The sequence below is a fragment of the Pygocentrus nattereri genome, chromosome 27 (assembly GCF_015220715.1).
Source record: "Pygocentrus nattereri isolate fPygNat1 chromosome 27, fPygNat1.pri, whole genome shotgun sequence".
In the NCBI taxonomy this organism is placed as follows: Eukaryota; Metazoa; Chordata; class Actinopteri; order Characiformes; family Serrasalmidae; genus Pygocentrus; species Pygocentrus nattereri.
In genome coordinates, this window is record NC_051237.1 from 20,729,609 (window position 1) to 20,741,403 (window position 11,795).

Consider the following 11,795-nt stretch of genomic DNA (forward strand, 5'->3'; position numbering starts at 1 on the left):
ACCGAAATATCTATGACTAATGATATTTTTAAAAATAAAATACATATTTTATTTATATATATATATATATGATTTAAATGTAGTATAACTTTAATAATATAAAGTATAAAGTAAACATTTTATACACATTTCCTAAGTTAAAATATTGTTTTATATTAAAAATGGTTTCTCAAATGTTGACAGTAGGTTTTGTGATGAGCTGTTTTACATACGCGGAGTGACTATGAAACAGGATAAAAAGGAAAATCAGAGAAATCATAAGAGGTCAACTGTGTAAATGTATATACTGACTTTTGGAGCTGTGCCTCATATTTTAAGCATCTTTTTATGCCCTGCAACCTGCGACATGGTTTCACACTCCAAATGTAGAGTGGCTCATATACATTTATGTGCAACCAAATGTTAAATCTTGCATTATGGAAAACATTTTTTTTTTCACTTTTGAACCTGAGATATTAGTATCTTGCTCTTTGTAATAAGTTGATTCAAAGGCACATTGACTTTTATAGTAAAGCCTTGCCACAGAGACCTGAAACTAAATTACCGGGCAGGTAATTTATTACTGCACTGGTGGATCTTTGTGTCTGTCCTTTCTTCTGATCTATTTAGAGACTTCAAGAAAAGGTCATGGAAGGTAACCTGGACCCAAGAGAGAAAGCTGTTGCTATGGAAGCACAGGTCAGTAAGGGACACTTTATGTTGCAGTGATTTTCAACAGTTCCTCTTAAATGAGCTGGTTCATCAAGTTCCCCATGGTTCCCATCTGCAGAGGAAAGATTTCCCAAACGGTATTCCAGAGTGTGGGACAGACGCATTGAGATTCGCCCTCTGCTCCTACAAAGCCCAGGGTGAGAGTCCCTCTGTGTGCTTCAGCTGTCTCACTCCACGGCTGAAGGCACACCGACGCCACACAAATATTTCAGCATGTTTATGGGATCCTTTCTGTATTTCCCCTGGTGATTTACGCTGCCTGTCAAAAGTTTGGGCACACCTGGTCTTCTTTTGAAAGTTTCAGAGTAATATTTGAATTTCACTGTTATGTTTCAATGCTATTTCTTCAACTTCAGCATTAAACGTCAAGGGGAATTCCATCCATTCTGCAAAATTTCTGCGTAATTAAACAAGGTAGATATAAACAAAGTCGGTCAGAGTGGTTTGGTGTGAAATGCTTCATTGTAGAGAAGCCTACTAAGTCAGAATTGTTCGTAGTGGTGGTGATAGGAACCAGACATCTTAAGTTTAATGCCTCTAAAAGCTCACAGAAAGTTGTCACATGAAACAGTCGTGAATATGCTGCCTGATGCCGGAAACATTCTTTACAATAGTCTTGAGAAGGTTTTAGCCTAAAAATCAATATATATTTTCAACATCTTTTCATGGTGGAGAGGTACATGCAGGGCATTGTAAGGCCAAATAATGCTGGAAGAAAACCTTTTCTTTATCAGATTTGCCACTATCGTCGTTACGTTTAAAACTCAGAAGGCTCGTGTAGGCTCACTGGTGGTTTTGGATAGTAAATACAATGGCTACATTTGTGTTGTAGACATCGTGAACCCTGGTTCCTATCACCACCACTGTAAGGAAATCTGAGTTCTGTATAATAAACCATTTCACATCAATCCACTGTGGATGACTTTGCTTACATCTCAACGGTTGAATTATGCGCACATTTTTTAAAAAATCAGTGGAATTTGGATGGATGGATGGATGGAGTGGTATTTGCATTTCATGTTCATCAAAGCGTCTTTGTTGGTTTTACCTACTTAATGATTTGTCAGTTTTCTTTTCCAAACTATTGTTGAAAGCACATGTTGAAACTTGTTTGGGCCCAAACTTCTTAAAGGCAGTTTAAACTCCTGTGATTTCAGCACTGACTATTCCTTTAATTCCTTTAATAAGGAAGTAATAAAGGAATGATTTGTCGCCTTTGGATTTAATCCCAATATTAAGTCGTTTTATCAGATGTTCTTTAAATCTCTGCAAAGTACAATGCAAATAGCTGGACAGGTTCTCTTTAACATGTGTAATATGCGTGTATTAGAAACATTCAGAAAGCTAGGAACCAAACTTTTGATGGACAGACATTGTATTCGTCTGTCTGTTTTTGACTGTCTGTCTGTCCGGCAGGAGAGGACATCAGTCTGTCTGTGTCTCAGGTGCTGAGCTGTCGACACTTCTGTAATAAGATGTGGCAGACAGTGCGCTTCACTCTCGGAGCTCTGCTGGACGTAGGTTCTCCTGTGACGCCGCTGCCTGAGGTAGAGCACAAACAAAACATCCAAACTAATGCGCAGCAGCCGCACACCGCAGGCTAGACTCCGGGGAGAGGTGATCTACATATTCCTGAGCTATAAATTAATGATCTCTCCCCTCTGTTCTTCTGCTTTGAGTTTAAATTTAGAATGCACTACGTCTCGTCTCGTTGCGTCTTCCCTCTAGCCCCCCAGCTCTGTTTCCTTCTCTCCCCACTTCTCCAGCTTATTTGAATATGTTAGACAGCAGTGTTGTCGCTGTTGTCGGAAGAAAACCTTGTATCTCCAAAATAATGACTTCACAGGAGAAGGAAATATCATGCTTTACTTTGAATGCAAGTCAATGGAACCAGACTTTCTTCCAAGCTATTTTAGGCCGTTTCTTTTGGTCCAATCTTTGACATTTACACACGATGTAAAAAGCAATAGGTATTTTCAAATTATGTCAAAAACTGAAAAACAACAAAAATGGAGATATGAGGTTTTGTTCCGACAGCAGTGATATGTTCGCGTAGGGTAGGACTACACGACAGATGCATCGTTACATATTTGTGCATCGATTTCAAGGAGGCATTACAGCTGCACCAATTTTGGAAAATATAATATATTAAAGTAATATTCAATTAGGTAGCTTTTTGGCCAAAAATGAAATTCCTAGACTTTTTCAAATGTAAAAATAAATCATTTATTTTGTGTATATTCAACTACTGTGCAGGTAGTTCCTTCAGTCACATTTATACAAAAATTGAAGCAAATTGTGGTGAAGTGAGATTTTATAAGTTTACATATTTATACCCCTAATCAGAAATCTAGTTTAAAGGCAAATACCAACAGTACGTTTGCACTAACATTACTATATTAAAAACTCGGTTCATCATTTAAAAGGCAAAACAGTCCTAATTCATGTTCACGTGACAATTTTCAACCACTGTTTGTTCCTTACAATTAAACAGGCTGATATCGGTCAATGACAACTGTTCTGCTTTGTTAAAAAAGCAGTCTAGGCGGAAACACTCCTTATGACTTCAGCTTTAATGGGCGGAGCTAAACTGCTGTAGACTGAATGGGTAGATACACCAACCAACCACTTCATTATATACACTTCCTTATTTCCATTTTATCAGCTACACTTTCCATTTAAGTTCACTTTGTAGTTCAATTACAGACTGTAGTCCATCTGTTTCTCTGCGTATTTTAGTTAGCCTCCCTGGTCTTCAATGATCAGGACCCCTACAAGACCACCACAGAGCAGGTGCTATTTGGGTGGCGGGTCATTCTCAGCACTGCAATGACACTGATGTGGTGTTAGTGTGTGTTGCGCTGGTCTGAGTGGTGAGAACAGTTCACCAACCAAAAAATCCTGCCAACAGTGTCTTGTGGGCAGCGTCCTGTGACCACTGATGAAGGTCTAGAGGATGACCAGCACAAACTGTGCAGCAGCAGAAGAGGTATCATTGCAGACTTTACATCTACAAGGTGGACCGACAAGGTAGGAGCGTCTAATAGAGCGGACAGTGAGTGGAAAACATGACACACACTAATACACCACCACCACGTCAGTGTCACTGCAGTGCTGAGAATGGCCCACCACTCAAATAGTACCTGCTCTGTGGTGGTTCTGACCACTGAAGAACAGGGTAAAGGGGGGCTAGCAAATTATGCAGAGAAACAGATGGACTACAGTCTGGAATAGAACTACAAAGTGCATTTATATAGTAAGGGGAGCTGATCAAATGGACAATAAGTGTTAATACAAGGTAGGTGTACTTAATGAAGTGGCCGTTCAGTGTATACATAAATGTGTTGGTTTTTATGACATCACAAAAACAGGGATTTCAAAACCGGTTGTTTTTGCAGCTTTGATCATTTCAGTGGACAAAGTTTATGGACTGGAGAATGAATGGCACGTTTTTGGAACTTTAAACTTTGCTCTTGTGTTTTATACAACTAAAGATGTTTTATGTGAAAAGGCCCCTTTAAATACAATTCACTGCTTATCTATAAGATAGTAATATATATTATATTACTCACTCTGTGTCCAATGCTCTTCTGGCTTCTTTCAGACATTTCCTTTGACGAGGATAGACAAATGGATCTGTTCCTGTCTCTACAGCACAGTGGAGCAGTGTGAGAGAGGTTTTGAGAGCTATGAGCTGCACACAGTCACTTCCGCTCTGCACTCCTTCTGGCTCCACAGCCTCTGTGATGTCTACCTGGTGAGTTTGGTTCACATGCAGGTGTTTCAGAGCCCTTCTTCTATCGTGGATGCCTCCAGTGTGGGACAGTATTGTGTAATTTACATATTATTTCCTTGAGTTGTTTATATTTTGTTAACGTAATTAAAGCTACATTTTGATTTATCTAGCCATATATCTGTATCTATATGTATACTATATGGCCAAAAGTATGTGGACACTTGACTGTCACACATTGGACATTCCATTACAAACCATGCACATTTTTTGAATGATTATGATTAATTATAAGACTTAGCACAATATTTCTAATACCTTCCTTTTATATGCCCTCCATTCTCTGTCTTTCTTGTCTTTTATGCTTCTCTCTTTCCCTCTTTTTAAGGAGTGCATCAAGCCAGTGCTGAAACAACAGGTCACTGAAAGCGAGGGAGAAAGAAAGGTGGAGAAGCGGGTTGCCGCTGCTGTGCTCTATCACTGCGTGTCCACCTCTCTGCGTCTCCTTTCACCCTTAATGCCGTTTCTCACTGAGGAGCTCTGGCAAAGGCTGCAGCCTTACAGCCCGAGGCCCAGTACAGCTTCGAGCAGTGTGTGTATGCAGTCCTATCCGACGACCTCTGAGCTGGTGAGGAAAGGGAAATAAAAGTATTTTAACTGGTATAGAAACTGTTATGCATAAAGGTTCTATACCAATTAGGTTCTTCAGACTCATGCTTCTCATTTACAAGCAAGGTATCTTAAAGAACCACTCAAATAATTCTTCTAGGGTATCACCCCAAATAATTTTTAGTGTATATTGATTTACTTTGAATGGGATCATATCATGGGAAACCACGTTATCCTTACATTTTGGAATAAAAGACTTTGATAAAGTATGTAAACATTAAAACTTTCAAAATAGCTCATTCACTCTGTAAATCAAGACTGTGCTGCAAAAAGAGTCCATTTTAAATTCAGTTTTTGTGATGTCACAAAAGCCCAAATAGTTTCAGCCTGTACTGCATTTTGAATAAACCAGTCAGAACAGAGGTTGTTTACATGTAACAGTCATAAAGGTACGGTAACAAAAAGCCTGGATAAAGAAAAATGGGAAAATCCACACAAACGTTATAAGGGAGAGGAAAAAAGAGGGAATGAAATGCAAGAAAATGTAGGCTATTGGCCCTTTAAAATGATTTTTCCTCTCCTGTATAGTTAACAGGTTGGAGACGTGAATTATGGCTCGGACTGCTTTGTGACAGGAAACATTCTTTTATACAGCAGTGCTGATTTTGTCGTCAGCTGACAGTGATTCACTCTGTTTACTCAGCGGAGAAAAACAATTTATCATATTACTGCATTGTGTTTCTCTCTTTCCTGTTCCTCTCTTATCTTTCTGTCACCCACTTCCCACCAGGCTCACTGGCATTTTCCTCAGGATGAAGCTGATTTTCCTCTGGTTCAGGAAGTGGTCCGGGTGGCAAGGTCACTGAGGGCCCAGTATCACCTAACTAAGGAAAAACCAGATAGTGAGTGCCATGACTGTGTCTGTTTAACCTGTAGTGGCATTTTCTTTAGTCTCTTGCTTTGTCTGCCTGAAAAATGTGCACATTAATCATGTACACCAAAATTTGATTTGATTATTGTGATTCATAATTAGTAGTACATAATAGTACTGACTACATACAAGTAAAAACAATACAGCAAGGTTATTTTTATGATTTTATGCATTTTAAAGTAGCTTGAGAAATATTATTTGGGCAAAAAAAGCTGAATTTATTATTATATTGGTTCTAACGTTCCAAAATCAGAGCAGTTGAATCATCACCGTCAATGCGATGCATCATGATTTATCGATGCATTTCTCCACCACTCATTGTAGATATTAATGGCTATATATACACTGTACAAGCAATTTAGTACACCTTGTGAAATGGCATGAAACGACTGTCAAACTCCCACAAAATACAGCTACTTTCTTTTCCTAGTGTGGGCAGTGTGCACAGCAGACCAGGCTCAGACCCTCTACAGCTTCAGCCCTGCTATTTGCATCCTGGGCCGGGTCTCTAACCTGCACCTGCACTGTACTCAAGAGGGCGCTACATCACTCCCATTTGTCTCAGCCCCACCTCCACCTGAAGGGAGTCCCTTTGGTGTAGTTGGCCATTCCATTCAGCTACACCTTGACATACAGGTAACAAATTCCTGCAACCTTAGCAATATTGGGGTACTGGAGATTCATACTGAATTAAATCACCATACAATTATTACTTTTAGACTGTAAAATGGATTCCTACTGGATTAAAATCACTCCACTCCATTTCAGTATGAATACTGGATTAAATCACTACACAGTTAGTCAGACTGTAAAACTACACACACTGCAGATTCATACTGGATTAAAATCGCTCCACAATTATTACCGTCAGACTGTAAAACTACACACACTGCAGATTCATACTGGATTAAAATCAGTCCACAATTATTACAGTCAGACCGTAAAACTACACACACTGCAGATTCACACTGGATTAAAATCATTCCACAATTATTACAGTTAGACCGTAAAACTACACACGCTGCAGATTCATACTGGATTAAAATCAGTCCACAATTATTACAGTCAGACTGTAAAACTACACACACTGCAGATTCATACTGGATTAAAATCAGTCCACAATTATTACAGTCAGACTGTAAAACTACACACACTGCAGATTCATACTGGATTAAAATCACTCTACAATTATTACAGTCAGGCCGTAAAACTACACACACTGCAGATTCATACTGGATTAAAATCCCTCCACAGTTATTACAGTCAGACTGTAAAACTACACACTGCAGATTCATACTGGATTAAAATCAGTCCACAATTATTACAGTCAGACTGTAAAACTACACACACTGCAGATTCATACTGGATTAAAATCACTCCACAATTATTACCGTCAGACCGTAAAACTACACACGCTGCAGATTCATACTGGATTAAAATCAGTCCACAATTATTACAGTCAGACTGTAAAACTACACACACTGCAGATTCATACTGGATTAAAATCACTCCAACAATTATTACAGTCAGACTGTAAAACTACACACACTGCAGATTCATACTGGATTAAAATCACTCCACAATTATTACCATCAGACTGTAAAACTACACACGCTGCAGATTCATACTGGATTAAAATCAGTCCACAATTATTACAGTCAGACTGTAAAACTACACACACTGCAGATTCATACTGGATTAAAATCACTCCAACAATTATTACAGTCAGACTGTAAAACTACACACACTGCAGATTCATACTGGATTAAAATCACTCCACAATTATTACCATCAGACTGTAAAACTACACACACTGCAGATTCATACTGGATTAAAATCCGTCCACAATTATTACAGTCAGACTGTAAAACTACACACACTGCAGATTCATACTGGATAAAAATCACTCCAACAATTATTACAGTCAGACTGTAAAACTACACACGCTGCAGATTAATACTGGATTAAAATCAGTCCACAATTATTACCATCAGACTGTAAAACTACACACACTGCAGATTCATACTGGATAAAAATCTCTCCAACAATTATTACAGTCAGACTGTAAAACTACACACACTGCAGATTCATACTGGATTAAAATCACTCCACAATTATTACCATCAGACTGTAAAACTACACACACTGCAGATTCATACTGGATTAAAATCACTCCACTATTATTACCATCAGACTGTAAAACTACACACACTGCAGATTCATACTGGATTAAAATCACTCCACAATTATTACCATCAGACTGTAAAACTACACACACTGCAGATTCATACTGGATTAAAATCACTCCACAATTATTACCGTCAGACTGTAAAACTACACACACTGCAGATTCATACTGGATTAAAATCACTCCACAATTATTACAGTCAGACTGTAAAACTACACACATTGCAGATTCATACTGGATTAAAATCACTCCACAATTATTACAGTCAGACTGTAAAACTACACACACTGCAGATTCATACTGGATTAAAATCACTCCACAATTATTACAGTCAGACTGTAAAACTACACACGCTGCAGATTCATACTGGATTAAAATCACTCCACAATTATTACCATCAGACTGTAAAACTACCCACACTGCAGATTCATACTGGATTAAAATCACTCCACAATTATTACCATCAGACTGTAAAACTACACACACTGCAGATTCATACTGGATTAAAATCACTCCACAATTATTACCGTCAGACTGTAAAACTACATACTGCAGATTCATACTGGATTAAAATCGCTCCACAATTATTACCATCAGACAGTAAAACTACACACACTGCAGATTCATACTGGATTAAAATCACTCCACTATTATTACAGTCAGACTGTAAAACTACACACACTGCAGATTCATACTGGATTAAAATCACTCCACAATTATTACAGTCAGACTGTAAAACTACACACGCTGCAGATTCATACTGGATTAAAATCAGTCCACAATTATTACAGTCAGACTGTAAAACTACACACACTGCAGATTCATACTGGATTAAAATCACTCCAACAATTATTACAGTCAGACTGTAAAACTACACACACTGCAGATTCATACTGGATTAAAATCACTCCACAATTATTACCATCAGACTGTAAAACTACACACACTGCAGATTCATACTGGATTAAAATCCCTCCACAATTATTACCGTCAGACTGTAAAACTACACACACTGCAGATTCATACTGGATTAAAATCAGTCCACAATTATTACAGTCAGACTGTAAAACTACACACACTGCAGATTCATACTGGATTAAAATCACTCCACAATTATTACAGTCAGACTGTAAAACTACACACGCTGCAGATTCACACTGGATTAAAATCACTCCACTATTATTACAGTCAGACTGTAAAACTACACACACTGCAGATTCATACTGGATTAAAATCGCTCCACAATTATTAGACTGTAAAAAAGTGTAGATTCATGCTAAAATGACATCTTGTTTGCAATTATGTAAATTGCAGACCAATTCCAGGTAAAACTAATCCAGCTTGAATAGAAGACAGGCTGTGGTGTTGGTGTCATTTTCTTTGGCCAGAGCCATGAGTTAACCCTGATCTCCCCACCTCTCTTTTAGAACTGCAGTAATGCTGACAAACAGATAATCCTCCTTTCCCAGCGTAGAGAAAAGCTTCTCTTCAGACTTCAGCAATCGCTCTCTAAAACTAGAGGACCAGGCTACGCAGAAAAAGTTCCTGAGCGTATTCGGCTGGAGACAGAAAATAAGGTGAGTTTTTACTTCTTATAAATGATTCAATTACTCTCTGAAGTCGTGGTTAGTACATTAGTATTTTGTTTCTATTAAGGTGTAGTTTATGTAGTTTATCCACATTTAAGTGACTTGTTCTCTCTTGTTTTTCAAATCCACAGATTGCAGCCTTGGAGCAGGAACTGAAGAGCATTAATGACCAGCTTTTGGCTTTAAAGTCATCAAAAAGTTAACAGAGAGCTTGAAGTACAGTAATTAAGCCAAAGAAATGGAAATCACAGTGAGCGGTATTTATATATAAAGTATAAAAAAGAATACCTACTGGACCATAGCGTCAAAGTTAATGTTATTGTTCATATTGCTTGAATGTACCGTAAATGTTGAAATAATAAATGATTCACTGGGTGTCCTACTATACCTAGAAAATCTGTTTTACTTTCCTCCCAGGCCTATTTGCGTCATCTTTTCACATGCCTTTATAATAATCACAAAATCAAGTTTTAATGACATATTGGCTGTGTTCCAATATGCATACTGTTCTGACTAAAGTGCTTAGGTAGTGTCTTAGAACTGTGGCTGCCATTTCAACCGTGCTCCAAATCATCAGTCCACCAGCATCAAGCAGCAGAAACCAAGCTGTCCTGCTTGGAAGGCAAACTTGGGCAAAACAATCTTTCTCAGTATTTTATTACACAGTACTCGGGTTGTGTTTGTTTAGGACTTTAAGCTTCTTTGGAGCTTTTCAGAGTGTCAAATCTCATTACTATTCCTTTCCTTGGGTTTAAAATATACCATGTAAACTACTAGTTTATATTAGTTTAAGTGCTTGACTATTAATGAAGATTAACAACAAGCTAGCCAATTTAAGTGAGAAATATGCAGAAATTTCAGAATTTCTATATAATAAAATGTTTACATTCAGAGTCATTCAGAGAGGTTTGTTTTGAAATTGTTCATTGTATAGAAACCTACCGACTCCGATTTCTTTACAGGGACCCGGGCTTGTAACGTCTACAACTTATTTACACTCGGTGAACCTACAGATCTTCTGAGATGTTATGTGTAATGTTGATAATGATAAAATAGTGGTATGTCTTTGAGAACTGTTTTGCCTTACAGCGACCTACATGGAGCGCTCTGCCCTGCCTGCATCTTAAAAATACACTTTAGGACAAAACCTCTTCAAAACTGTTGTAAAGCAATAGACATCAGGCAGCCATTTAGCGTAATAGCGTCCTGTGAGGGAGCTTTTAGAGGTATTCAATTCTTCGGGCATCTGGTTCGTATCACCACCGCTGTGAACAGCTCTGACTCTGTAGGCTTTTCTACAGTGGTGAACAAACTACTCTGTAACTTTCTTTACCTCTTAATATTTTAAATAAGCTGATATTTTATAAAAATCAGTGGAATTTCCCTTTCAGTTTAAATGGAATAATGCATTTTTCCACCTTCTGCAAAAGGAGTAAACATGGTTAAAGGTTTGTTAGTTAATATATTGTTGATTTGAATGTATTGTTTCTGTGAGGCCTAACAGCCCCACCCATTCATGCTGAAGTTATAGGAAGTGTTTCAGTCTGGACTGTTTTTAGAGGGACAACATAGAACGGCCAATCAGAACAGAGGCAATTTACATAGTCGTTCCCACTTGGGGAATCATGGTGAACACTGCCAAAGCATTGATAACACTGAAATGTGCTTTCTGAATTCACAAATGACAGTTTGTCCTCAATAAAGACAGCTACAACAGCTCCGAGTGCTGTTTTTACTGTAATGGTAGATACGCTATGCAGTAATCGGCATAAAAGCCTGCTTAAGTGCTACTTAAACAGCCTCCTCCACCATTGCTGCGATGTAAAAAACGTTGAGCCTGCACAGGTAAATGGAGTGCACCCATTTTCACCCTCTACACTCAAAATGACTACATGGCCCATGACTATATAGATTGGTATTGTGTTATAAAGATTTCTCCGTTTTCCGTTAAAAAAAGCAATTTACTATTTTTGCACATCACAAACAAGCTTGAGCTCAGCATCTATTAAATTGGTACCAACAATTTTAAAATGT

General features: G+C 38.1%; 1 protein-coding gene across 2 annotated transcripts in view; it reads left to right on the forward strand.

Moving 5' to 3' along the window:
• vars2 (valyl-tRNA synthetase 2, mitochondrial) overlaps positions 1-10,148 on the forward strand; it is a 32,200-nt gene extending 22,052 nt beyond the window's left edge. For both annotated transcript variants that reach the window (XM_017711421.2, XM_037535389.1), the window contains 9 exons: positions 610-678; positions 770-848; positions 2,128-2,258; positions 4,316-4,468; positions 4,833-5,072; positions 5,844-5,955; positions 6,415-6,620; positions 9,600-9,749; positions 9,893-10,148. In XM_017711421.2, coding sequence (XP_017566910.1) covers positions 610-678; positions 770-848; positions 2,128-2,258; positions 4,316-4,468; positions 4,833-5,072; positions 5,844-5,955; positions 6,415-6,620; positions 9,600-9,749; positions 9,893-9,964 — 1,212 coding nt within the window. In that variant the 3' untranslated portion in view covers positions 9,965-10,148. The remainder of the gene's footprint in view (positions 1-609; positions 679-769; positions 849-2,127; positions 2,259-4,315; positions 4,469-4,832; positions 5,073-5,843; positions 5,956-6,414; positions 6,621-9,599; positions 9,750-9,892) is intronic.
• The last annotated feature ends 1,647 nt before the right edge of the window (positions 10,149-11,795 follow it).